Raw genomic sequence first — 27,934 nt, 5'->3', positions numbered from 1 at the left:
TAGGTCCAGTTATGCTCATTTTACAAAGATAACCAAAGACTAAGCAATTTTTCCAAAAGCACAGAAATCTGACAGTTTAGCGGACCTCAAAGTCCCTGTCTCAGCCACTTCAGCATTCTTATCTGTGCTCCATCTCTCTACTCCACTACCTTCTGGTCTCATTGACTCCCTCTTTGTTTCTAGAAGTAGCTGAGCTCTTTTTCACCTCAGGACCTTGCTCTTGCTCTTCCTCTGTTCAGAAGGTTCTACAGTTTGGTGCATTCTCATCTCAGACGTCTGTTCTAAATTAATTATCCCCATCTGATTCTATTACATCACCGTGTTTCATTTCCATCATAGCACTTAACACTCTAAAACTATTAATTTCCCTACTAGATCACAAGCAGATCTATCAGTACCTCATTCATTCGCTGAAACTTTCTACTTGTTCTGTAACTGCAGGTGTTATACCAAAAAGCCATCTGTGTTACACCGATAGGCTATCAGACCAATTTTGAGGTATTACTCCTTGTTCCACTCCCTTCTCAGTTTATTACAACTGTGGTTCCAAGGTCTTTCAGTAACCCGCGTCCTGCTTTACCCTTCCTGGTCGGCAGGGAGCGGTATAGTTGGAGGCCTCGTTTCGTGTGCAGGGGCACTCTAGGCGAGACGAGACACAGAGGCGAGAGACGTAAGTAGCAAGGCGGGGCTAAGAGGAAGGGGCGGGACATTCGTAAATCCGCCCCTCCAGGCAGTCTCTCCCCCCCCCCTCGCCCCGCCCCTTCCCCCGCCCGGGCGGCCATGGCCATTCCCGGCATCCCCTATGAGCGACGGCTTCTCATCATGGCGGACCCTAGAGATAAGGCGCTTCAGGATTACCGCAAGAAGCTGCTGGAGCACAAGGAGATCGACGGCCGTCTTAAGGAGTGTGAGTGCACTTTTCTTTCCACGTAACCTCGTCTTTGTACTCACTTATGCCTCTGTCAAAGCGGAGGCCTTTGGCCAAGCCTGGCAACCGAGCCCTGGAGATGAGAAGGCCCCGGTCCAGGGACAAGGCGCTTTGTCATCCGGCCCAGAGCTTGGGAAATAGCACCCCTTCAGGTGGGGAAATGGCCCAGTCCAGTCCGAATGACATAGAGAACATCCACGGTTTTGAGATGGGAGTGGGAAAGGATTAGACAAGTGGGGAAGAAGTAGGCCAGGGATGTTTCCCAGGTTTGGGTGCAAGGAGGCAGTGTTGATTCGGGAACCGGGAGAGGGGGAAGGCGGCTTGGCTTGTTGGTGGAGGAGAAAAGGGGTCCAGTGGTCGTAATAACCCTTCTCGTGTTTCATATTTTATTGTATCAAGCATCCAAGCTTTACACCCTGAGCACTTAACGTTTTTCCATAATGCAACATAGAAAAAAGCCTGAGTGATTTAATTAAATGAAGGAAGACTACAACCGTATGTTTCTGTGGAGAACTACATTTGTTAACTTTATTTAGGGTAGAAAACCAAGAGTAATCCAGGTAGGTAGGTGAAGCAATGAGAAAGAGCCTAATTTACTGATTAAATCATTTGGATTTGTAGTTGCAAATCATGAAGTGTAAGGATGTCTGTCTGTAAGAATGTAACTTAAATTTGCTTAATCAAGTGATTATTACAGATCAAGAAAAAAAAGATATGTTGCTTTTTTTGATAACGTTTATTTTTACACTTGTTACCTATTCATTACCAACGACAAAATTTCTTTTTGGCTTGATATAGTGATGGATATGAAACTTACATAAAGTGAAATAGATTTAAGTAATGCATTAAGATTATTGTTCAATTTAAAACATTTAAATTATGTTGTTTCAGTAAGGGAACAATTAAAAGAACTTACCAAGCAGTATGAAAAGTCTGAAAATGATCTGAAGGCCCTTCAAAGTGTTGGGCAGGTAGGTAGTGGAGTCTGGGATGTAGAGGGTGATGGTATTTTTTAGTGATTGGCAACAAGTAATGCTTTCTTTCCTTTCTTAGATTGTGGGTGAAGTGCTTAAGCAATTAACTGAAGAAAAATGTAAGTGGATTAACTTATTAACAATTTTTGAAATGCTTATTACTTTAGTGACAGTAATGCAAGGAGATGCTATTCTTGCATGGACTATATTTTAACTATTATCTTCTTGGAGGACAGAAATAAAACTAAACTTTCCATTGATGTGGAGATACTACACACACGTATTTTTACTATTTTTTCAATTTATTCTTTTGTTTTCCTCTTCTAGTCATTGTTAAAGCTACAAATGGACCAAGATATGTTGTGGGTTGTCGTCGACAGGTAATGCCTGATGTTTGTATAGTGCCTTATGATTGATAAAAGTGCTTTCATATACCTTATATTTACATATTGAGGCAAGCATATTAGGCAATATGCTCAAAGTCTAAGGTTGACTTCTTCATACAGAGAAAGTTATTAGCAAAGCATGAATTCAAATCGTGGGTTTTGTCCTGTAGTGTTCCATATATTCTGCCATATCACATTGCTTTAATCAAATTTGCATACTTAAAAATGAAGGAATTTTATAACTGGAAAGTAGATCTTTTATTTTAATGTCTTTTTTGAAGAGGACTTAAAAAGTATTAGACACTATGAGTTATCTATTTAAACATTCAAAAAATCTTTCATATTTTCTATATTAGGGGCTAAGTTAATTTTGTTAGAGGTAATTTACATTAGAAAAGGCAAATAGAAACAACTTTAAATTCATGTTAAAGTCATCAAAACCTGCCAACAGATAGCTTAGAATCATTCAGTAGCATCTAAAATTAAGTTATGTTTTATTCTCCTCTTAAGGAATTGTTCTAAAGTAGATCATCCTTATGTATTCATTGGAAGAACTTTCTTTGAGAATGTGTTACAACAGGTTCAGGTTTTAAAAACGTTGATAACAACATGCCTATAGAAGAGAATTTAACCCAGGGAATAAATCTCATATGAGGATTTTACCTAGCATATAAGTCAGTATCATTTTTCTAAGTCAGATATTAGATTCCTAATCTGACAAGTGATTTTCCTTTCCCTTCAGGGCCCTCTGGATGCCAAAAGTTGGCATTTCTAAGATATTTCATGTTTGCATATTTGGATTGAATATTTGGAAAGTGGAATATATCAAGAACTGTTAGTGTATATATTCTCTATGGATATAAAGAAACATTGAGATAGTTCCATATTGAGTTAAAAAAAAAATTTCAAGTACCTCACTTATAGGCAATATTTTTGGCTTAGTCCACCTATCCACACCCTCTCCTGTTCCTAGTATTGGGAATTATGTCCAGGTCATTGTGCACACTAGGTAAGTGCTTTACCACTAAGCTACATCCCTAGCCATTTTTATTTTTATTTTGAGCTACAGAGTATCATTAAGTTGTACAGACTGGCCTGGAACTTGCTATTCTCTTCCTTTATCGTCCTGACTAGCTGGGATTATAGGTGTGTGCCATGGTTTGTTGGCTAGCTTAATCCATTGTATTAAATCTAATATTTTGTCTATCATCACTTCATTTTAATTAACACTTGGTCCTAAATTTGTAGCTCTTCATAAAATCCCATGGAATGTGGTCAGTAACTTAAAATGTATTGACGAACATTTTTTAAAACTATCAAATAGCAACTTCATTTTTGAAAAGTAACATCCTGAATCTATTGGATAGAGTTTATCCAATTCTAAACAATTAAATTACCATGCTTAGATATACCAATAAATTGTTTAGTATGATTCACCTCAATATATAATGTGCCTGGCTTAGGGTCTAGCATATAGCAAAGGCATGAATGATAATGTCTGGGTTTGGGCTTGTTTTGCTTGTTATGAGTTTTGTTGTTGTTGGTTGGTGTTTGGGTTTTTTTTTTTTTTTCTTTTTCATTCTTTAGTATGTTAATAAAAATTTCAAAGAGGAAACAAAATCCATAAATGCATCTTCCCCAGTTGTCTGTGAATTAACTAATAAATTTTTTCCCCAAAGTTATACTTCTCAAAATAAATTTAAATGGCACCTTTAAAATGTACTTTTTCCTTCCCAGAATATTCACCACAGGATTTTTCTATAAATGTTTTAGTACTAGTTCACAAAGTCACATCGCTTCAGGGCCTGAACCAAAATAATAAATAAAATTATATTAAGTAGTGTTTGAAAGTAAAATTCTAGGGCTGGGGTTGTGGCTCAGTGGTAGAGCGCTGGCCTAGTGCGGGCAGGGCCCTAGGTTCAAAACTCAGCACCACATAAAAATAAATAAATAAAATAAAGGTGTTGTGTTCAACTACAACTAAAAAATAAATATTAAAAAAAAAAAAGTAAACTTCTAAAGTCCACTCCCTTTTCAAAAATGAGGGGGGCTACAGTTGTAGCTCAGTAGTAGAGCATTTGCCTCGCACATATGAGGCAGTGGGTTCAATCCTCAGCACCACATAAAAATAAATAACGGTATTTTTTTTAAAAGGACGCCATCGCTACTTCAAACTTTGTCAGTGATTTGATGCTGAAATTGCATTCTTCTAATAAGCAGATGGAAATAATTTTAAATTATTACTTCTATTGGCATGGAGTTTATTATCGATATTTGTGTTTTCTTTGAAGGGTAAAAGTGAGTATTTGGGTAAAAGTGAATGTTAAGTTCTTGTTAGAGTGTTATTCTCCATTTTAAATGTTTATAATATCTTTGCTTTATAAAACCAGCTTGACAAAAGTAAGCTGAAGCCAGGAACAAGAGTTGCTTTGGATATGACTACACTAACTATCATGAGGTGGGTTTTGTATTCTGTTTAGTTTTCTTTTATTTTCGCCAAGGGAAGGTCTTATCCAAAATATATGCTTCTTGAAATCAATAAATGTTTTGACACTTTTTACCTGTTACTAATTTCTAATTAATTAAGCATCCTTATTTTTTTTTTTTTTTAAAGAGAGAGGGAGAGAGAGAGAGAGAGAATTTTAATATTTATTTTTTAGTTTTCGGCGGACACAACATCTTTGTTTGTATGTGGTGCTGAGGATAGAACCCGGGCCGCACGCATGCCAGGCGAGCGCGCTACCGCTTGAGCCACATCCCCAGCCCCAAGCATCCTTATAATATCACCTACAAACAAGTTATTTGTACTCCATAAGCTGAGAGAAAATACATCTTTTGAAAGAAAAACAAATGCCTTTTTATTCTAGATATTTGCCAAGAGAGGTGGATCCACTTGTTTACAACATGTCTCATGAGGACCCTGGGAATGTTTCTTATTCTGAGATTGGAGGTCTGTCAGAACAGATTCGGGAATTAAGAGAGGTTAGTATGTCATGCTTTGGTCTCTGAATTACTAATAAATAGTACAGGTTTTGGATGTCTGAAGGGAGAAGCAGAATGAAAAAAATATTTTTGTCCAAATTATTTTTTGTTCTTGAATATTATGCATTTAACACTCTTCTTGAGAGAAGAATGACATTGAATTTCTAGGCATGAGAAGTATTGGCATTTGTTAATTTCGAGATTGTTTGATGTTAGAAATCTTGCTCTTTCTGTGGTGAAGCAGATATATAATCTGGTGTTCTTTCCATCTGTGGTTTTAATTGTTAAAATAGTTTATTTTGGTTGGAGCACATTTGGTTTTGGTCTTTCTTTCTTTCTTTCTTTTCTTTCTTTTGTGGTTGTAGATGGACAGAATGCTTTTATTTTATTTGTTTATTTTTATATGGTTCTAAGGATCAAACCCAGTGTCTCTCACATGTGCTAGGCAAGCACTCGGCCGCTAAACTGGAGCACATTCATATAACATGTATTTTATAGTGTTTGCTAGCTTCTCACAGTGGAATAAGTTACCTGTGCCTTAACTAGTTTCTTTTGTTAAAGCTGTTTGATGCTATTTAGGAAAAATACTGACTATAGGAATGGTTTAAATCTTTGGAGCTTTTAGGTGAAGGATCTAATAAGGATTGCCTTGCATCACAGCACAGATGGCTTCTTGACAATTATCTGTAAAGCAAATTACAATGTCCTATTGATTTTATCTGAATGTAAAATGAAAATATTTAGGAATGCATGGAAATGATTGAAAAGTCTTACCTCCACTAATTTAAGCCCTAAGCCAGTAGTTCTTAGATTTCAGCACAGTAAATTTTCTGATACAGTTGTTAAAAGGCTGGGGATGTAGCTCAGTATCAGAGTGCCTGCCAACCATGTTACAAGTTACATGTTACATTTTGGGTTTAATCCCTAATGCCTCCAAAAAAATTTAAAAATGAAGATTTTTAGGTCCTAGGAATTAGCATTTAAACAAACATTCTAGGTGATTGTGAAACCAAATTTTTTTTGATGATACTTGAGAAAGTTTGGCTTAAGTGTAAATTGAAAGCCAGTTCTCACCGTCTATTTAGTGAAAGGGCAGCCAAGGGAAGAACAATGGTTTCATGGAACAGAAAACCTGCTTTCTACAGTGATTTTGCTGCATCACTTCTTCAGCATAGGAGCAGAAGAAATCACGTCCATGTTCTTTTCATCTGTAGGCACTTTAAAATTTTGATTTTTTATAATTTTCACTTGTCCTAGTCACATCTTATAGACATAGCTATTCAATAGGTGTTTATCTCACAAGTTACTGATGGTACTGTGAATAATATAAGTTGAGTAGTCAAATCCTCAATTTTTCCATCCTCCATTTTCTTTTTTCCTGTGAATTGTTTTGATAGGATATTGAAAGTTGAGCCCATTGTTCTTTTAAGGCTGCTATGGTAAAATGCCAATAGGTGAAATTTTATACACAGTTTTCTCTTTCTGGAAATTATAATTTATCAGATTCCTTCCCTGTTTCAGGATAATTTTGTGTTATATTCCCACATGCAAACTAGTATAAAACTTTTTTTTCACTGATTCTTTTTTTTTTTTTTTTTTTTGTACCAGGGATTGACCTCGGGTGCTTAACCACTGAGCCACATCCCCAGCCCTTTTAATGTTTTATTTTGAGACAGGATCTCACCAAGTTGCATAGGGGCCTTGCTAAGTTGCCAAGACTGGCTTTGAACTTGGAATTCTCCTGCCTCAGCCTCCTCAGTCACTAGGATTACAGGCATTTGCTATTTACCCTGGCTTCACTGATTTTTTTGTTGTTGATGTTGTGGTATAATTTACATTTGATAAATGCACAGATTTTAAGTGTACATTTGAGTATGTTTTGACATTGTATGCCTGTGTATAATCAAGAATGTAGTTTGTTAAAATAGCCATTGTGTAATATATTTCAGAAAAACTTCTATCATAAATGGTTTTACCTAGTGCAGAAATCTAGATGTCTTATGGATTATGTGTATGTCCCACTCTGTTGATATTAGACTTTGGAAATGTCTTTAGTATGCAAGTTATTATTTGAGAACATGCTAAAATGTCTACTAACTTTTTAAGAAACATGCGACTTCTTTTCTAGGTAATAGAGTTACCTCTTACAAATCCAGAATTATTCCAGCGAGTAGGAATAATACCTCCAAAAGGCTGCTTGTTATATGGACCACCAGGTTAGTATTGAATTATTTCTACCTCACCATAAATGAATGAATTAAAGAATAAAAAATAAAGTGGGGATTTAATATGGAAAAATTCCAGCCTCTACTACATTCATGAGAGTGAGATAGGAGAGGTGTGTCTATTGCTCTCTGGGACATGCTTAGTTCATTGTACCTCATAATGTATGTATTATAGCGTACCATTTGATTCTAATGAAATATTCCTCAAAGTGTAGTTTACAGATCCAGGTGTCTCTGAGATGCTTTCTTGGGATCTGCAAGATCAAAACTACTTTCATGGCTGAGAATATAGCTATTCAGTGGTAGAGCGCTTGCCTAGTATACATGAAGCCCTGAGTTCCCTACCTAGAATTGGGGTGGCTGGAAAGACTACTTTCATGATAGTAACATGTTATATGTCTCCTTTACCATGTTAATGTCTGTGTTGATGGTATGAAGGCAATGTGGGTAAAATTGCTTGGCTTGAAACTGTACTTGTAGTCATTGTTCTCTTAATCACCACATACTTGCAGTATAACAAAAAATTCCAGTTTTTCTTTAAAATGTTGGTAGAGCAGTAAAAAAAATAATTTTATTAAATTCTCAATATTTTGCGTTCTGTGTGATAAAATGGAGAGTATATGTACGTACAAAGTATTTCTGCTGCATATTGAAAAGGATATTTGTATTTAGGAAAAGCACTTGGTCAGTTGAGTTGTCAGATAAATGAATTGTTTTTCTTGGAATTCAATTTTTACTTAAAAAAGGATAATTTATAATCTGTGGTCATTCAGACTGGTTATTGCTTACTGGTTGCTAGTTACTGCTAATTCAGACCAGTACACATTTTTTTCTGAAGTGAACAAAGTAAGCTTATCATGTTAAATAAGCTGAAGGACTGGGGGCTTATCATGTTAAATACAGCTGAAGGACTGGGGCTTATCATGTTAAATACAGCTGAAGGACTGGCCTTGCATGCATGAAGACCTGGATTTGATTCCCAGCACTGCAAAAAAAGATAAATAACAAAAAGAAAACAGATGATACCATCTGCTATTAGCCATAAAATTTGAGCCTTCAAGTAAATTAGAACTTTTAAAAACTAATGTCTGGTGTTGCAAGTTTGGCAGCTTTCTAATATGTTAATTCTTAAAGACTTTCTTGAAAAGTTGGGCAGTGGGGGCTGGGGATGTGGCTCAAGCGGTAGCGCGCTCGCCTGGCATGCGTGCAGCCCGGGTTCGATCCTCAGCACCACATACCAACAAAGATGGGCAGTGATATTAATTAATTAATAAGTCTGTTTTTTAGATATTATATAATGAAAAATATCAACATTTGGAAGATTTGCAAAATTTACTAAACCAATAGTTTTCAAATAACCAAAGCTTGATGTTAAAAATATGCATAGATAAAAGATTAATTAGTATTCAGGATAAACCATTGCATTTTAATATGTATTTATCATGGTCCATGTTATAAGCAGGATTTGATATATTTTTAAAGAAGGGCTGTTATCAATTCTATTTTCAAATTCTAAATTTTTAGCATGATGACTAACAATTATTGACAAAGATGTGGGGGAAGTGGAACTCTTATACACTGATAGTGAGAATGTAAATTGGTGCAGCCCTTATGGAAAACAGTGCAGACAATGATACCATGTAATCCACCAATTTCACTTCTGCATATGTATCCAAAGGAAATGAAATTTGGAGATACAGCTGCACTCCCATGTTCATTGCAACACTATATACAATAGCTAAGATATGAAAACTTAAATGCACATCAACTGATGAAAAATGAAAAAAATCTATACATACACAAAGGAATATGATTCAGTCCTAAAAAGAAGTAAATTTGGTCATTTATAAGAATGTGGATGAATCTAGAGAAGTGAAAGAAGCCAGGAGAACAGCCAAGAAAGACAAATACTACACGATCTCACTTACATGTGGAATTTTGAAAAATTGAGATCATAGAAGTCGAGAGTAGAATGGTTGTCCTGCTAGGGATGATTTGGCAGGGAGAAAGGTGCAGATGTGCATAGGAGAGATTTAGGTAAAGGGTACAGAGTTCAGTTAAATAGGAGAAATAAATGCTAGTGATTTATTTTATAACATGAATGACCATAGTTAATGTATTCCTTTTTTTTTTTTTTTTTTTTTTGCACTGTTGGGTATCAAACCCAGGGTCTTGCACATGGCAGGCAAGTATTCTACCACTGAGCTACACCCCTTTCCCCCACAGCCAGATGTACATTTTTTTTCTTTAAAAATGTTTTAGACATTAAAGTAGACTTTAAATGTTCTCACTGTAAATAATGATAAGTATATGAAGTGATGGATATGTTAATTAGTCTGATTTAGTCATTCTAGTTTATAATCTGTCAGTATCACATTTTAAATATATTCAATTATTATTTGTCAATTGAAATTAAATTACAAATTGAGCACAGTGGTACACACCTGTAATCCCAGCGGCTAAGAATACTGAGGCAGGAGGGTCATGAGTTCAAAGCCAACTTTAGCAACTTAGTGAAGCCTTGTTAATAGATAAAATATGAAAAGGCTGGAGATGTGATTCGGTGGAAAAGTGCCTCTAGGTTCAATTCTTGGTACCTAAATAAACAAATAAATAAAATAAAATTACAAGGGCTATTTTAAGTAAAATTTATTATTGAGTATAAGTGCTTAAGAATTTAAATGAAAATTTTATTTAGGGTTTAGCTTTGATTTTGGAAAATTTACTAGCCAAAGGATAATATCCTTAAAAGGCTTTTGAGGGCTGGGGATGTGGCTCAAGCGGTAGCGCGCTCGCCTGGCATGCGTGCGGCCTGGGTTCGATCCTCAGCACCACATACAAACAAAGATGTTGTGTCTGCCGAAAACTAAAAAATAAATAAATAAATAAATTTAAAAAAAAAAAAGGCTTTTGAAAATTTGTTTTACTTTCCATCTGATTAGAACTTCATCTGTCATTCCTAGGCACAGGAAAAACACTCTTGGCACGAGCTGTTGCTAGCCAACTGGACTGCAATTTCTTAAAGGTGAAAAAAAAAAATTCTTCAGTAGTTGTTGAAATTAAGTTTTATTCAAATTGCCTTATATTTAACTTAATATTTTTTCTTTAATTAGGTTGTATCTAGTTCTATTGTAGACAAGTACATTGGTGAAAGTGCTCGTTTGATTAGAGAAATGTTTAATTATGCCAGGGACCATCAGCCATGCATCATTTTTATGGATGAAATAGATGCTATTGGTAAGAATAAATCTTTTAAATTTTATTTAAAATTTTTTTAACTGTTATGAGGAAATTTTCTAAAAATTTAAAAGAATTTTTCCCTTCTCTTAACTTGTAATTGTAACTTGTATGAAGTAGATAACAGTGAACTGGATATTATTTTTTAAAGATTAGAAAGTTTAACCAATTTTAGTAAATAACCTTTGACATTGACAAAATGGAAAATATCATACCAAAATCATTTTTAATTTTGTTAGTATAATTCTTGTCATTTAATTTTTATGTTAATATTTTAACCCTAGACACTATTACTATTTTATTTTCTTAAACAATGGTTATAGAGAAAATGAGTAATGCATATAAATTTCTAAATCTGTTATTTTAGGTGGTCGTCGGTTTTCTGAAGGTACTTCAGCTGATAGAGAGATTCAGAGAACCTTAATGGAGGTAATATTTGGTACAGAAGGTTCATAAAGAAATGAATAATTATTAAATGAACAACTGAACATTCCATATTTGAAGGTCTAAATATGTATTACAGTTTAAATGAAGAATTAGAAGTAAGCTGGGCATGGTGGTACACTCCTGAAATCCTAGTGACTCAGGAGGCTGAGGCAAGGAAAGTTGCAAATTGGAGGTCTCACAAAACAGTGGTGAGACTATAGCTCAGTGGTAGAGCACATGGGTTCAGTCCCCAGTGCTGGGGGAATGGGGGAAGGAAAGAAAAAGAAAAGTGAAATTTGAAAATATGGACAGGAATGAAAACATTTCTGTGTCAAAGTAGAAAATGACTATTACTGAGGGGGATGGAGGGATAGGGAAAGGTTGATCAATGGATACTAAGCTGCAGTTAGGAACAAGAAGTTTTGTTGTGCTATTGCATGGTAGGATGACTGTAAATAACAGTTATGTACTGTATATTTCAAAAAGATGGGAGAAGAGAATTCTGAATATTTTATCCTTAAGGAAATAAGTGTCTAAGAATATAGGCAAAAATAAGGTGATTACAACATTCCATTTGGTATGCATTTGTATTGTTGTACTTTTTGAGCACATCAACCATTCAGATGTTTATATTGTATATTGAGCATCTTATATTATGAATGTGATCTTCTGCTAGCTTTTTAAGGACATTTTATGACTCACAAACATTAAAACTTGAAAATAAGTATGTTATAATTACATCTGAGATGACTCAAAATTGTTCTTTCCTCTCTTGCTCTCTTGCTGAGATTGAGAAGCAATTAAAATGGTTTTGATAATTGAGGTAGATGATGGAACGGAGTTGTACACATAAAGCCTTTCCCGACATTTCTCTTTTTCTGGTCAAGATTCTGTGGATGTGATGGCATCATCCCAAATACGTTTTTCCACTTCTGCAAATAAGGTAGAAACCAGGTAGTCTAGGCAATGCAATGTCAAATTTTTCTCATTAGGGGAATTTGAAATCCCTTTTTATAAATTAATGCTGATGTGCTCAGAAGATATAAAATATTTTTGAATTGACTTATAATGTCTCTTAGAAACTTTAAACTTAACTGTTTTAAAGCAACACAGCTGGGTGTAGTGGCACACACCTGTAATCCCAGCAGCTCTGGAGGCTGAGGCAAGAGGATCTCAAGTTCAAATCCAGCCTCAGCAATTTAGCAAGGCCCTAAGCAACTTAACAAGGCACTGTCTCAAAGGAAAAAATAAAAAAGGGTTGGGGAAGTGACTCAGTAGTTAAGCACGCTTGGGTTCAATTCCCTAGTACCAAAAAAAAAAGCGCAAAACAAAACAACAGAAATGTTAATTTTATTCATGGAACTGATAATGTCCTCAGCTAACATATATTGTCAGTCTACCTATATTTAGAGTTTGTTAAATGTAGTAAGGTTTTCAACATTTATTGAAGAAAATTTTATGAATCAAAGGAAATGTTTTTGGTATTTGTCAATATTTCTATGTATGGTTCAATTATTTGAGAAGATACTTTATGGCTTATCAGATTTATAGGGAAAGTCTGTATTCACATATCCTAATGTAAATGTTATGTCTGATATATTGGGCATTTATATGTTAGATTTTATAAAAGTAGAATTTCATCAAATGATCATTCTCAACATCACATTTTTATCTGTAAGCAACATATTTGAAGGTATTAGGCATAAAAATGTATGTGCTAATTTGTAACAGTATGTTTTATAAATTATGTCTTATATAATTTTTTTAATGTTTTCAGTTACTGAATCAAATGGATGGATTTGATACTCTGCATAGAGTTAAAATGATCATGGCTACAAACAGACCAGATACACTGGACCCTGCTTTGTTACGTCCAGGAAGATTGGATAGAAAAATACGTGAGTTAAAGTTCTTTGCTTGTGGGGCTTGGGGATGTGTCTCAAGCGGAGCATGCTCGCCTGGCATGCGTGGGGCGCTGGGTTCGATCCTCAGCACCACATAAAAATAAAATAAAGATATTGTGTCCACCGAAAACTAAAAAAAAAATAAATATTAAAAAATTCTCTCTCTAAAAAAAAGTTCTTTACTTGCTATCTATTTTTACTTTGTCTATGTCCATTTCTCTTTTTATAACTTCCCTCACTCCAACTTAATTTTAAAAATGTACATATATATAAATAATTTATTATAATTTCTTATTTTCAGATATTGATTTACCAAACGAACAAGCAAGATTAGATATATTGAAAATCCATGCAGGACCCATTACAAAGCATGGTGAAATAGGTAAGGAAATAACCTATTTATTATGTATTTACATTTTGGTAAATGAAGCAAAAATAGTGTTGAATATTGATAGTCTACCAAATTTACCTTCTCTTTTCTTTTTTTGGTAACAGGGATTGAGCTATATCCCCAACCCTTTTAAAATTTTTTTTATTTTAGAGACAGGGTCTTACTAAGTTGCTTAGGGCTTCTCTAAGTTGCTGAGGCTGGCTTTGAACTTACGGATGAAAGAATTATTATATCAGCAGTCTGTGCTGAAGATATAATGTGGATAATAGCATAAAAACTTAGGGTCCTCCTGTCTCGGCCTCCTGAGCCACTGGGATTACAGGTGTGAGCCAATTAGAAACACATAAAAAGTAGGGATAAGAGTTTAATAAACTTCTAATCACCAGGTACTCACCACCCAACTTCAATGTTTATTTAATTTTTTTTAAAGATTATACAGCCAGAGCACTTTCAAAAAAGTTACCTGTATAATTATGTAGTTGTCAGTATGATATATATGTAGATTGATTTGAGGGTTGGAGGTTTATTCTGCCTTTTAAATTTAGTTTATTTTTGAATATGTATATTTAGCAGCAAAAAAAAAAATATATGAAGAATATGATGAACCACTTTATTTTCAATAATGATTAATTCTTGGCCAGTCTTCTTTCATCCGTAACCTCTTCCTCCTTTTGGTTTTTAAAAATGGAAATTCTAGGCATTATATCATTTTATCTATGAATATTTCAGAATTAAGATAACTTTTTATAGTCTGTTGAGAAGAAGGTGTAGAAGGACAAGGGTAGAAGCAGGAGACTCATTTAGGAAATTATTTCAATGATCTAGGTAAGAGATGATAATCACAGGTGGTTACAAAGCCTTTTTTCCTTCCAACTATATTGAGTTATAATTGACAAAATCTTTAAAAAAAATGATGAGACTCTGGGTTCCTTTTGAAAGTAAATGTGACAAGCTTGTTAATTGGATGTGTGGTGGGAGCTAAATAAGAGGACCAAGAAAGACCCAAGGTTTTAACCCAAGCAGCTGGAAAGATGGACATGCCAGCAACTAAACTTGAAAAGACTTGGCTAGGTATGTAGCTCAGTGATAGAGAACCTTGCCTACCATGTTCAAAGTCCTAGGACTGATCCCTAGCATTTTAAAAGAAAAGAAAAGAAAATTTAAAAGGCTTGGATTTAAAGGTGAGAATAAGAAATTTTATTCTGGTTGTATTAAATTTGAGATGCCAATTAGATTTTCAAATAAAGATATTGAGTACTAATTCTTTATGCATCTGTAATTCATTGAAGCAGTCTGTGCTGAAGATATAATGTGGATAATAGCATAAAAACATAGTTTGTAAAGTCTTGCAATTTGATGAAATTTCCAAGAGATTGAGTGTGGATAGAGAATAGAAGAGAATGAAAGACTGAACTTGGATAATTCTGAGATTAAGAAAGTGTGGAGTGAAAGCTTACTTAAAATGCCTTTCAGAGAGATTGGGAGAAGATGCATTAAATTTAGATATTTAAGGAGTTCCGTTCTGCAGAGGGGAATTGTACTAACTAGGAAGGGAAAAGGAGACAAGAATTTGGCGGAGGTTTTTTGTTTTTTTTTTGTTTTTTTTTAATGGTAGTAGGATGAACTGAGAGAGAAAAACCAATAATGCATTTTACTTGAATTGGAGTTGGCCCTATGAGCATACTTTTCATTTATGAAAGTGGAGAAGAGGCAGAATATATAGATGCTGATGATGACAGCTTCTCAGGATGGGACCTCATGGAAGTTTTCTTCTGAAAGCTTCTATATTCTCAGTGAAATAGAATGCAAGCAGAGTGAAGATGGGAAAATACTATTAGAGATTTGAGGACAGAGAAGATAAAAATTACATGTATTTAAATAAGGGACTAGTCTAGGGTAGAAGGTAGCAAACCTGTGACTTAGGAGCCAAATTCTTTCTGCCTTCTGTTTTTGTAAGCTTTCTTGTAGTAACAACCATGCCATTCATTTATGTTATTTATGAATGTTTTTCCACAAAACCAGGGTTGAATGACCATAAGGCCTGCAAAGCATAAAGTTGTCACGAGCAAGTATTTACTGGCCTTGTACATAAAATTTTGCCATCCTTTAGGCTAGGGGAATCTAATATATTTGCCAGGAAGCTTTAAAAAAAAATAAAAATAAATAAATAAAACCAAACCTTTAAAAGATAATGGTATTCGGTAATTACAAATAATTGATTATTCTTGTTATTTCCTTGCTCCTGTGAGAGCGTTGAGGTGGAAAGAATAAAAATAAAAGATGTCAAATAATAGGTTTTTTCCACAAATAATGAACTTTTGGTAGGTGCAAGATAATGGGCTACAATTGGAAATTCCTGCTTGCACCTACCAAGAGTTCACAAATAATGAACTCTTGGTAGGTGCAAGATAATGGGCTACAATTGGAAATTCCTGCTTTGAGGAAGCTTATGATGAACTTGAACCTGTTGGACACTAATTAATGAATATCTAGATGATTGCCTACCTTATATTGCCTCATTAAAAAGTATCTTGTTAAAGTTATTCAAATCACAGTGCCAATGCTTTTTTATTTCTCTTCCTATTCTGTATCAAATCCATGCCTGCCACTCCAAACCTATAGCTCTTTAATTCATGTCTGTCATGTGGGTTAGAAAGCCCACTTAACTATTATTGTTTTCCTAGGTCTAATACTACTTGAAGCTTAACCAGAAATGTCATAAAATTATGTCTGATGTCTGGTTTTGATATATTTTACATTTGGTTTATGTGATTACATTATTATAATTGGTTTTGAGTAGTACAGATTGACTCAAATTAAGGTATTAATGAGTCATAGCATCACAGATATCTGAAGTTCATTGTGCATAGTTGTTTCACTGCATAAAAATGGTTAAGATGCTTTCAGATCTTGATGATATTTTTCTTGATTTTAAAGTTTCAGAGATATATCTATTTCTTCTTGGTGCTAGTTAACAAAATTTTTATTTTTCAGTTAATATTGTGGAATGTTCATGTATGTCAGAGTCCACCCTTTTGTCATGTATATATAAAAACAACAAATAAAAAATAATATTGTGGAATGTTTATGGTAATTCATAGCTGCTCAGATTCAAAGTAAGCTCTTCATTTTAATTTTCCATGTAGTCATAAAGCAGAAAAGGTCTTTCCCCACCTTTTTTTTTTTTTTTAAATACTAATTTCCAGTGTTTTTTCCTAAACAGATTATGAAGCGATTGTGAAGCTATCAGACGGCTTTAATGGAGCAGACCTGAGAAATGTTTGCACTGAAGCAGGTAAGAGTGTGGAGCATACTTTTGCTATTGCTTTTAATATTTTAAATTTGTTAAAACTATTTTGAGTTTCAAAAACCATAGGCTGGACCTTGCAAGGATTGAATGTATGCTGTTCTTTTGGAAATTGATTTCCAGTTATCAAGAGAGAACAGGACGAGTGAGATGGAAAGAGAGAAAGCTAACATATAAGGATGCACCATTGAGGCAGCATCTTTAGACAAGGAATATTGGAATTTGAGGAGACTTTAAAAGGACATACAGAGATTAACTGACAGAAAGATGGGAGAACATTTATTACTAGCACTTCTCCCCCACTGAATGAAATTTTCCCTTGGAGGTGTTAACTCCTTTGTACTTCTGAAGCCTACAAATGGAGTGTAGGAAGGCAGGCACGTATACAACATGGGCCCCTTGAAGTAAGTCTGAGACTACAGAATTGTCTATTACACCTAAAGCTAAGATTAGGATGAGCCAGCACCAAAGGTATGTGTTGCAAAATGGATAACATCTATTTTCTGATACTAGTCTATAAGCAGTAATCTTTGAAAGATTGATTTATGAATTCTGTAATGATGCAACTTGTATAAATGCATTTTTAAAATATAATTATTGATCATGTGATACATTTTTATTTCTGACACCAAGTAACTTTAAAACCCTACCTAGGGCTGGGGTTGTAGCTCAGTGGTGAAGCACTTGCTTCATATGAATGAAGCACTGGCACCACATAAAAATAAATAAATAAAATCAAGGTATTGTGTCCATCTAAAACAAAAACCCTACCTAGAGTCATTTAGTCTTTGTTTTCCATATAAAATCTTAAAGTCCAACACCAAATTTCTACAGTAGTTTTTATAATTAACTAACTACATGGGTTGTAGGTGAGCTACTTCTTAAGTATTATAGTATGCGATTTCCTCTTGACTTTCATATCATGTTTAATGCTATATTAACATTTCTGTAGGAATGTGTTTATGGGTATATTGTGACTCAGTGCCTGGATCAAAGATCCGTAGGTCTACAGTCTGTCATTATAAATCATAGTAAATCATGCTCATAAAGACTTGTCAATTAAAATATCAAGAGACAAACTTATCATATGGTTTGAACTACTTAGAGTAATTTATGACATTCTTTTTCTAAAATCCATACCAGATCAAATTGCTCTCAGAAGATAGTGTTGATGCAATTGTAATCAAAACAAAAGCAATGCTGTGATCTTAAAGGTTGATGCTATCAAATTTTGATAGGTACTTTTTTCCACAAATTCTTTAGGTCTGTATATATTTATTACAAATGCAATTTTTTTCTGAATATTTTTGATCGATGAATGCAGAATCCAAGTCAGTGACTGTAGTAGTAGACATTATTTTTCTTAAAATACATTTTCATGGTCAATTTTGTGCTACATTGTTGAAGACTGGTCAATTTCCAAGAAGTGTTACTGAGACCTTCCTTTAGAACTTAGAAAAGTCTGTAGTTGCAAAGTGGGCTGATACCATTTCTGGGTCTTCTAGTGCAGCTTCAGTGTTTCTGGGCCATCAGGGAGTTTTAGAACATTTCCAGAAACTTCTAAAGAAGGCTGGCTTATAAGGTAATGGTGATGCCCTGGCTTCCTGGCTATCATAGAGCATCCTGTGTAGGGACTGGCTGTGGAAAAGCCTTCTTCAGCCTTTCCAGGTACTTGTCAGTGATTTTAATTCTGGTGAATCCTGCATCTCTGAAAGTTTACTGTGTCACTCACTGTCATTCTATGATGTTTGTGAATCTCTCAGTTGAATTAGAATATATTTAGTGAGAGGGTATCCTCCTTGAGGCTTGGAGGGTCCTCAAAGCTATTAATGAATCCTTGTGGAGACATGTAAATTTTTCTGAAGGCTCAATATATCATAGGATACCTTCCTAGTCATTCAGGTAGGCCCTGGCACAGGAGGGGACATAGAATATTTCAGGAGCTTGTGCTATGAAAATGCAGTAGACAGTAGAACTAGATCTTCAGGGCAGCTGTGGGTATGTATATCTAATGGGAAAACCTCATAGTCATCTTCTGTAACTGGACACCTGTGTTTCAGAGATCTTGTCTGTAGATGGCCAACACTATTGTTCTGGCCTGAGGTGAAGCAGAGCATCATAGTTGAAAGGTATGGAGGAGAAAAGCATATCAGGACATGGCATTGAGGAAACAGAGCTTACAAAAAAATTTTTAACTGATACATATAAACATAAACATTATACATATTAACGGGGTACTATGTGATGTTTTAATACATATTCATTGCATAAAGTTTAGATCAGGTTCTCTCAAACACTTTTCATTTTATTATGATGAAAGCATTTAAAATCCTTTTAGCTTTTGAAACACACAGTATCTAATTGTTACTTATAATCACTAATTGTACAATACCACAACAAAACTTCTTATTCCTAACTGTAACATAGTACTCATTAATCAACCTTTCCCCATCCCTTCCTGCCCACTATTCTCCCTAGCCTCTGGTAACCACCATTCTATTCTCAACTTTTATGAGATGAATTTTTTTATATTCCACATATGAGATCATGCGATACTTGTGTTTCTGTGCCTGGCATGTTTCACCTAACCTGTTGATCTCTAGTTCAATCTGTATTGCCTCAAATGACAGGATTTTATTCTTTTTATGGCTGAATACTGTTCCATTATATGTGTGTGTGTGTGTAGCATATTTTCTTTGATGGACACTTAAGTTGTTTCCATTTCTTGATAACTAAATAGTGCATCAATAAATATGGGTGTGTAAATGTCTCTTTGATATACTGATTTTATTTCCCTTGGATATATACTCAGTAGTGGGATTGCTGGGTCATATGGTGGTAGTTCTATTTTTAATTTTTGAGGAAACTCCATAATGATTTCTATAAATAGTTTCATCAGTTTACATTCCTATCAGTAATGTACAAGGGTTCTTTCTCCTCATCCTTGCCAGCACTCATTATCTTTAATATTTTTGATAATAGCCATTCTTACTGGCATGAGATAATATCTAATTGTGGTTTTGTTTTGCATATTTAAAAAATTTCTTATATTATTTTTGACAAAGAATTATAACTTCTGTATGGATTAAAATTTTAGCATTTGTTTTTGTGTGACTGGAGATTGAAACCAATGGTACCCTACCACTGGGGCTATAGTTCTTTTTAATTTTTGAGACAGGTCCTTGCTAAGTTGCTGAGACTGTCCTTGAACTTGAGATCCTGCCCCAGCCTCCTGAGAATTTGGTATTACAAGAGTATGCCACCTCATCCAGAAAAATTTTGATTTTTCTGGGGAACATATTTACATCTGGAAATATAAGAATTCTTGTTTGGTTTTCTTATTAGACTTTAAGCCTTTTTTGTTACATATTTCCTTAAGTTAATATATACTTGCTTCAATTATAGTTTTATTTTCCATTCAAGTCCTAACATTATCATCTGTTATTTATGTCTTTTGCAGATTCACTCATTCTCTAAATAGTGATTTGAAAACAGTCATACACATAAGATTTATACAAATAGCTTACCTAATTTAGTTGTAGCTTTCTAAGCAAGTTTTGAAACTTGTCTATTAAAAAAAAACAAAACAGTCATTTCCTTTCACCTGATTTTAGGACAACATAAAATGAGCATTTCAAAGACTCTTCATATTGAAATCCAGAAAGAAATGATAGGAAGTAACCCTTGAAATCTTCTATTCTAACCTTCTTATATTCTTGACAATTCAATTCAAGCAGATCCTCAATGGAAACGTTAGTATGATTCATGTAATTCGTAAATAATGACACCATATCAGCTATAGTTCATCATGAAAGTATGACTGTCTCAAAATCCAGGACCCATATCCATAACATAATTACTTTTAGAAAAAAAAAAAAAAAGTTTACTCCTTTGTCAAGTAGTATTTGACGATGGACTAATGGTTCTGATTTTTTGTTAAAGCCTATTGTTTGCATCTTATAATTTCCCATTCTCTAAGCCTTTGATTATTTGCAATGAATGGCTATGAAAATTACTGGAGGTGTTTTGTTTTATTCATAAATGTACTTCTTTCTTCCAGAGAATCACTGCCTATAGCATTAAGAAACTAATGCTGAAAATGTATTTGCTGTTGATAGTTTTGGGGTTTTTTGCTTTTGTTTTTACTAAGAGCTAACATTGGATATAGAGACCATGTGAGCCAGATTTTAAATATTCATGTAATTATCTCATCTTTTTAAATTTAATATATTATTTAGTTGTACGTAGACAGAATACCTTTATTTTATGTGCTACTGAGGATTGAACTCAGTGCCTCATGCATGCTAGGCGAGCAAAGGCCATAAGCACAACCCCAACTGTCTCATCTTTTTTATTTGAAAACTGATGCTCACCATAGCTGTGGAATTCAGTTGAGCAAGAATAGTTTTTAACAAATTAGAACTACTGACTCAGAAGCAGTAAATCTAGTTTCCTTCATATTTACTCCATAGATTTACATTATTTAGTTTTCTTATAATGAATATGTAGTTCACATATGATATATAGCAATCATGTTGTTTTATTCTTCACAGGTATGTTTGCAATTCGTGCTGATCATGATTTTGTAGTTCAAGAAGACTTCATGAAAGCAGTCAGAAAAGTGGCTGATTCTAAGAAGCTAGAATCTAAATTGGACTACAAACCTGTGTAATTTTATTGTAAGGTTTTGGATGGCTGCATGACAGACATTGACTTAAAGTAAAAATAAAGTTAAGGAAAATAATGTATGTATTGGCAATGATCTCATTAAATGTGAATGAATAAAATATGTATGAGTAACATAAAAATTAGTATGTAATTCAGTAATTCAACTTTTAAAATTGACACAGAAGAAATTTGTATGTTTGTTAATGTTGCATTTATTGCAGCAAAAGTTACAAAAGAAGAGTGTTGAAGCTTTTCATATTTGCCATGTGAGCATTTTGTAAAACACTGAAAAATAGTTTGAGATAGTAGTACAAGAGAGCATTTCTTAAGACTTATTTTATATCATTTGTTTTCCTCATTCTAACAAAGTTTAATAAAATCTGTTTGATTTAGTTCTACCTATATTCTTGTCATTTCTAAGGGTATATTTACTGTGTTCCTTTAGGTCCTTCAGATGTAAACTTTATTTTAGTGTTTTGGTGAATATTTGAGATTGAGCCCAGGGGCACTCTATCACTGAGCTAGTGTGAACCTAGCTCTTTTTATTTTTTCATTTGAGACAGGGTCTTGCTAAGTTGCCCAGGCTAGCATTGCACTTGCAATCCTCCTGCCTCAGCCTCCCAAGTCACTGGGATTATAGGTGTGCAGCATCGGGCCCAGCAGTAAACTTTATTTTGATAATTCAGATGATGTTGCAATTAGTATTTTTTTTTTCATTTTTTCTTTTTCTTTTCTTTTTTTGTACTAGGGGTTGAATTTGAGGGTGCTTAATCACTGAGTCACATCCAGCCCTTATTATTTTTTTTAAATGAGACCATCTCACTAAGTTGCTTAGAACCTTGCTTAGTTTCTGAGATTGGCTTTGAACTTGCAATCCTCCTGCCTCAGCCTCTTTTGCCACTGGGATTATAGCCATGCACTACCACATTCAGCAATGTAGGTTTTAAAATTTTATTTTAAAGTTGTATTCACATTATAAGTGTCATCTTTGATATATACCATCTTTTTATATATACCATGAATGGGCATGTCTATATATATATATGCTTCCTTCAAGAAAGTATTTACTCTCTACCTATTGTGATTAGGCTATTTGATAGTTAATTTTAAAAGTACATAAACATTCATAATTTTTAAGATTATGATTTAAAGTAATATTTAATAATTAATAAATGTGACTTGTTTGTCTCTGTGAGATAATAGTTCATTTTTGAGAATGTTACAGTTTACATCCTCTTCCCAGAGAAATTCACACAATTTTACATGTACTATAATTTTAGGAGATTTATTATTTCCTAAGCTCACCCTTGGACTCTGTAAGTATCCATGAATGCAAGGCTAAGAGTGTCTAATGTAGGGAATGTTGATGTCAGAAATGCTAAAAAGTTCTGTTACTTATGTACAATTTTTTTTCTCGTATCTGGCAATAAAATTTTAACATTAAACAAGGAAATCATCTTTGGGGATTAATTTAGATTATAATTAAAATTGCTGTTTTAAAAAAGACAACTTCAGTTTTACAAACACTAAAGAAGTGATGATAAATGGCCTGGTTAATTATAAACGCATTCTTCAAATTAAATACAGTACTGGGAGGGTATTATGTGCCTTTTATAATATTTAAAGGTGGAGAACAGTTTATATGGTGATTGGGAACATAAAACACTCAGGCTGGCCATGTTAACACTCAAATTGCTCAACAGTTCCGTCTATGAGCAGTGCATTGCATACATATGACTATAAAAAGTAACAGAATGCAAGGGTGGGTCTAAGTCAATTTTCTTGTAATCCTTTCACTTTTATCTATTGTGATTGGCATTTTGTTAATTTTGCCTATTTACTTTTATGCTGGTGGTAGTTTTATTTAAAACAACCAGGTAGGTGTATAAATCTTTGCTTTTCTACCTTGGGATCTATCAATCTGTTTAAAACAAAAAGGATGGTAGTATCTCCCTAGGCCCAGAGAAAGTGTATACCTAACCCTTATTAACAATGTGATATTAACTTTAGCAGAAACTCCTTTTTAAAATATACTTGAAGTCAAGTAGTTTAATATTATCAAGGGAGAAACCTTACGGTATTATGTATAATTTATTGAGGGTGAATTTATCTGTTTCGTTTCCAATGACTTTCTATTTGTCATTTTTGGGGGTTTTGTAGGTAAACAGTTATATTCCCTAGCATTCTTGGAAGTCCACAATTCTAATTACTTGTTTAAAGGTGACAGGTGTTTCTTTTTCTGTGCAGCATAACATGAATTTGAACTCTTACTTGGGTTATAACTTCACAAAATGCAGAATTCTGAGAGGAGCAACTAGTTCTCCATTTGGGTGCCAGTTTCTGGTGTGTAGGATATGTTGACTGTTAGGGGACCTGCGTCCTGTCTGCAGAGGCAGGGCTGGTTCTGAGCATCTACTTACCCCGGGCCTGCGTTCGCTCCCTCCCACTGCAGCCCGTCCCTCCACGCCGGCCGAGCCACGGCCGAGCGCCCCGAGGCCCCGCCCCTTACGTCTGCGCTCTCGCGAAGGGGCGGGCCAGGGCGGCGGCGCGCTGACACCTGGCGGCGGCGGAGGGCGGGCCGCAGGAGAGCGTGGGCAGGGATTGGCTAGGGCGGCGTGGGTGGGGGTGGAGGAGGGAGAGGAGACGGTTGTAGGGCTCGAGCCAGTGCCGGATCCTGGGCTGCCAGAGGGGCGCGGAGGCTGGGGGAGGGAGACGGCAGCAGCATGGCGGCTGGGAGGGAGCCGCACAACCCACCTTTTCCCCACTGTCGCCGCCGCCGCCACAGGAGTCACTGCGACCCTCTAGTCTGCTTCTGTTAGTTGTGAGCCGCCGCCCATCGGACAGCCCTACGCTCCACCGGCCCTCTTTCTTTTCGCCGCCACTGCCAGCCCGAGGGTCTGGCCGGCAGGGTAACTCATCCTCCCACCCCACCCACCAGCCCGCGGGTCCGGACCATGGAGGACGTGAAGCTGGAGTTCCCTTCCCTCCCACAGTGCAAAGAAGACGCCGAGGTAAGTCTGTCCGGCGATTGCCACGCACAGGCCTCCCCCGTGGCTCTGGCCGAGGTGCGACCCCAGGCCCCAGCGGTCGCAGCCTCCACCTCGATGGGAGCGCCGTGGCCTCCGAGGGCGTCCCGGGACCTCTGGCGGGACCTCCATCTCAGAGTCACGGCTCTGAGCAGTTCTGTCTCCTCCGGAGACCCGGTAGGCGGGTAGCGTCTGGTGTACTTACCGTGATGGGATGAGGAAAAGCAATCCCGGATCCCCCGGACTCGGTGTTTGAGGATTTAGTCGGAGTAAGGTTCATCATTTTTACCAGAGCAGTGGAAAGCTTTGTTCCTTTTTCTCTTCTTTTTTTAAGTGACGGGTAAAGTTGTTTTTAATCTCAGCTTGAGAAATGTCTCCGGTGTCAACTATTCACTGTGGGGACACATGGATTCACACGTGGGATAGACCTGGGGCCTATACTTTGGGAGTGCGTCCTCAAATAGTTTCCCAAAGTATTTATTTGTTTTTAGGAAAAAAAAAAACTGACTAAGAGAATAAAATATCACAAAGCTAGCTCATTTAATCAGAAGTATTGCCTTTAGAGGAAAGTTAATATTGAGAGTAAAATTGTTTATACTTTGGTTTCCTGATATCCTAATTCGGGGTTCTTTTTACTCCACCCTATTTCTTGCCTGAAGTTTGTATTAAGATTTGTTTTTTCCATCTGTTGCAAATATTTTATGGTATTGGAAACTATTAGAATTTTCTGGAGTTAAATTCTAACAGGATAAGGATCTCAGTTATGCTTTGGTAGGAACAAGAAAGAAGTCTAAAATTCCTGGAGTTTTAAGTATATTATAGGTAATGGGGAAAATAAAGCCCCCTTTTATTAGGAGAACATTTGGTTTATTACAGATACTCATTCTTGGTGTTCTCTTTTTAATTTGGAGGGCTCCCTTGCTTGTGGTAGGGATGCTTAGAACTACATGTTTTAAGACCCAAGAAAAATTAAACTACACTTTTTTTTTAACATATAATAATATGAGGAGTATGCTTTTATAGCTTCAAAATAATGCAGTTGACTGAAAAAGTCTTGTCAAGCTAATATCATATCACAAAACACAAGACGACTTTGGAATCCTAATTCTTAATTCCTATTGTTTTTAATACATTGCAGTTTTTCCCTGCCCTAATCCTCAGAATTTGCATTTAATCTTTTGTTGTGTATATAGTATGTCTAACCCCTGAAAAAATTATAAATTCTTACTGGGAATACACCTTTCTTCTTTCCTGTAGGGGTACTGTTGAAAACATGGGGTTTTTCTCTATCAGTTATTTGGGGGATTTTTCTCCACATCATTTCTTTGGCAGACATCACCTTGGTGTCCTGTAATTCAGATTTAGGATTAGATTCCACAGTTTAATGGCTCAGTCCCACAAGACTGCCAATTACAAGTAGTATTAATTTACTAGAATGGCTCCCAGAACTCAGGGAAATGTATTTACTGGTTTATCATAATAGATATTACAAAGGATATAGATCTCGGAACAGAGAGACACATAGGGCAAGGTATGAAGGAAGAGGACACCATCTCTTTGACACCCCTGTTCAGCAACCTAGATCATCAGTATTTCTTCAAGATTTGTCACAGAGCTTAATCTTCAGCTGCCTTCCATCTTAATCCACCAACTTCCCAGAAGTTGGTGGATTAAGCTAAAAGTTCTGCAGGCCCTAATCATGTCTTTCTGGTGATCAACACTGCTCCTCCCCCACCTCAGGGGCCCCATCCTAAGTCAGTTTATTAGTATAACTTTGATCACAAGTGGCAGTAGAGCAAGCAATAGGCCAGGGAGGGAAAGGAAAGATAGTGGTATTGAGATTGAACCTCACTATTATGTATTATTATAATGCACCAATAAAAAAAAGGAGGGGCCATTATGAATAACAAAAGACACTATCAGGAAAATTAAAGGGTTTTTATGGCAGGAATATGCCCAAGAATCCTATGTATTTCTTCTTATACAGGAGGTTGATGCTTAGAGCCTAGTTGACAGTGATATTGTCTACTGAAAGGCAGTTCAAACTTTATATCATTGGATGTTTGATCTATACTGATTGCAGGTAACAAAAACCAACTCAGACTAGATTGAACAAAGGAAAAGTAATGGAATCCAAAAAGGTAGTGGTATAAGCTAGTATCAGGGACTTAACAAAACCCAAGTATTATACTGCATCATAACTACCTTTGCCTCTTGTGAGTCTCTGCTTTCTCTATGACTTCTTCAAGGTATAGAGCTTGGTTGTCAGCTGCTCTGGGGTGTCATAAGCTTAAAAAGCTTACTCATGGAAGAATCAGACTGCTTCTCTTCCATCTTTTTGTGTTTGGAACCTAGAGAATTGGCCCAGTTTAGGTCATGTGCATGCTCTGTGGATCAGTCACTATAGCCAGAAAGGGATGAATTCTACAAGGGACACAGCCTAGTTATTTTCCCAGTTCCTCGGCAAAGACACTAAAGTTTATTGTTGGTATCTTTCCCACCAAAATCATAGCATTTCTTTTTTTTTTTTTTTTTTAAAGAGAGAGGAGAGAGAGAGAGAATTTTCAATATCCATTTTTTTTTTTTTAGTTCTCTGCGGACACAACATCTTTGTTGGTATGTGGTGCTGAGGATCGAACCTGGGCCGCACGCATGCCAGGCGAGCGCGCTACCGCTTGAGCCACATCCCTAGCCCATAGCATTTCTATAGATGGAGTGTGCTTTTGAGCTGACAGAAATATAAATAAAGGCCATATAAATAAACCATCGAACAGAAGCATATAATCATAATAAACTGGCTAATAAGCAGAATATTAACTTCCTAATTCCTAGTGTGATATGTAAAGTGTCAAATGGTCTTATGTAGTTAGGGTGCATAGCTGGCACTGTTCCACATAGGAGGCACTACATAGAAAGCTCAATTATTATCCAAATCTTGATTTGATAAAAAATTAAATTCAAGTAAATTTTAGTGAATGTTTTTAATAGTTAATGTGATCAGTCTATGATAGCTTTGATTTTCTCATACCTGTAAGAAAATTACTTCCAAATTTCCTGAAAAATTGGTTAGGCACCTTTTTTTAAAATTTTTATTTTTAGTTGTTTTTAGACCTTTATTTATTTATATGTGGTGCCGAGAATCTAACCCAGTGCCTCACACATGCCAGGCAGGTCTGCTACCGCTGAGCCACAGCTCCAGCCCAGGTTAGGCATTCTTTACATAGGACAATGCTACCAAAAATTTAACTGTGTAGTATATCAGTTTGTAAAATGATGGTTATTCCTCTGTTTAAACTTTTTTTTTTTTTTTTTTAATGATTTCCCATTGTTTTGAGATTGGAGTTAAGCCTTGACATCTCTGCACCGTCTTGTGTGGTCTGGTACTTGCTTATCTCTTTAACTTCATGAACATCTCTTCCCGTGCTTCTTTCTTTTTTGTGCCCATGATTTCTTCGTTCCTGAAGTGCTATAATTTTCATC

The 27,934-nt window shown here is 35.6% G+C and overlaps 2 protein-coding genes across 2 annotated transcripts in view; both read left to right on the top strand.

The window, feature by feature from the left end:
- Positions 1 to 788: 788 nt before the first annotated feature.
- Psmc6 (proteasome 26S subunit, ATPase 6) lies at positions 789 to 21,826 on the top strand. The gene is made up of 14 exons (XM_077799408.1): positions 789 to 907; positions 1,820 to 1,899; positions 1,982 to 2,021; positions 2,230 to 2,282; positions 4,679 to 4,746; positions 5,156 to 5,270; positions 7,399 to 7,486; positions 10,459 to 10,520; positions 10,609 to 10,732; positions 11,100 to 11,161; positions 12,936 to 13,056; positions 13,364 to 13,444; positions 16,677 to 16,748; positions 21,314 to 21,826. Exons 1-14 carry the CDS (start codon positions 823 to 825, stop codon positions 21,430 to 21,432), a joined length of 1,170 nt encoding a protein of 389 aa, XP_077655534.1. The 5' UTR covers positions 789 to 822; the 3' UTR covers positions 21,433 to 21,826.
- Positions 21,827 to 24,084: 2,258 nt separating this feature from the next.
- Positions 24,085 to 27,934, top strand: part of Styx (serine/threonine/tyrosine interacting protein) — a 33,599-nt gene continuing 29,749 nt past the window's right edge. Inside the window, exon 1 of the mRNA XM_026411029.2 lies at positions 24,085 to 24,439. Coding sequence (XP_026266814.1) covers positions 24,383 to 24,439 — 57 coding nt within the window. The 5' untranslated portion in view covers positions 24,085 to 24,382. The remainder of the gene's footprint in view (positions 24,440 to 27,934) is intronic.

This window comes from Urocitellus parryii, chromosome 6 (assembly GCF_045843805.1).
Source record: "Urocitellus parryii isolate mUroPar1 chromosome 6, mUroPar1.hap1, whole genome shotgun sequence".
Classification (NCBI taxonomy): domain Eukaryota; kingdom Metazoa; phylum Chordata; class Mammalia; order Rodentia; family Sciuridae; genus Urocitellus; species Urocitellus parryii.
The sequence above is the reverse complement of the archived record's forward strand: the minus strand, read 5'-3'. Positions and strand labels throughout refer to the sequence as shown.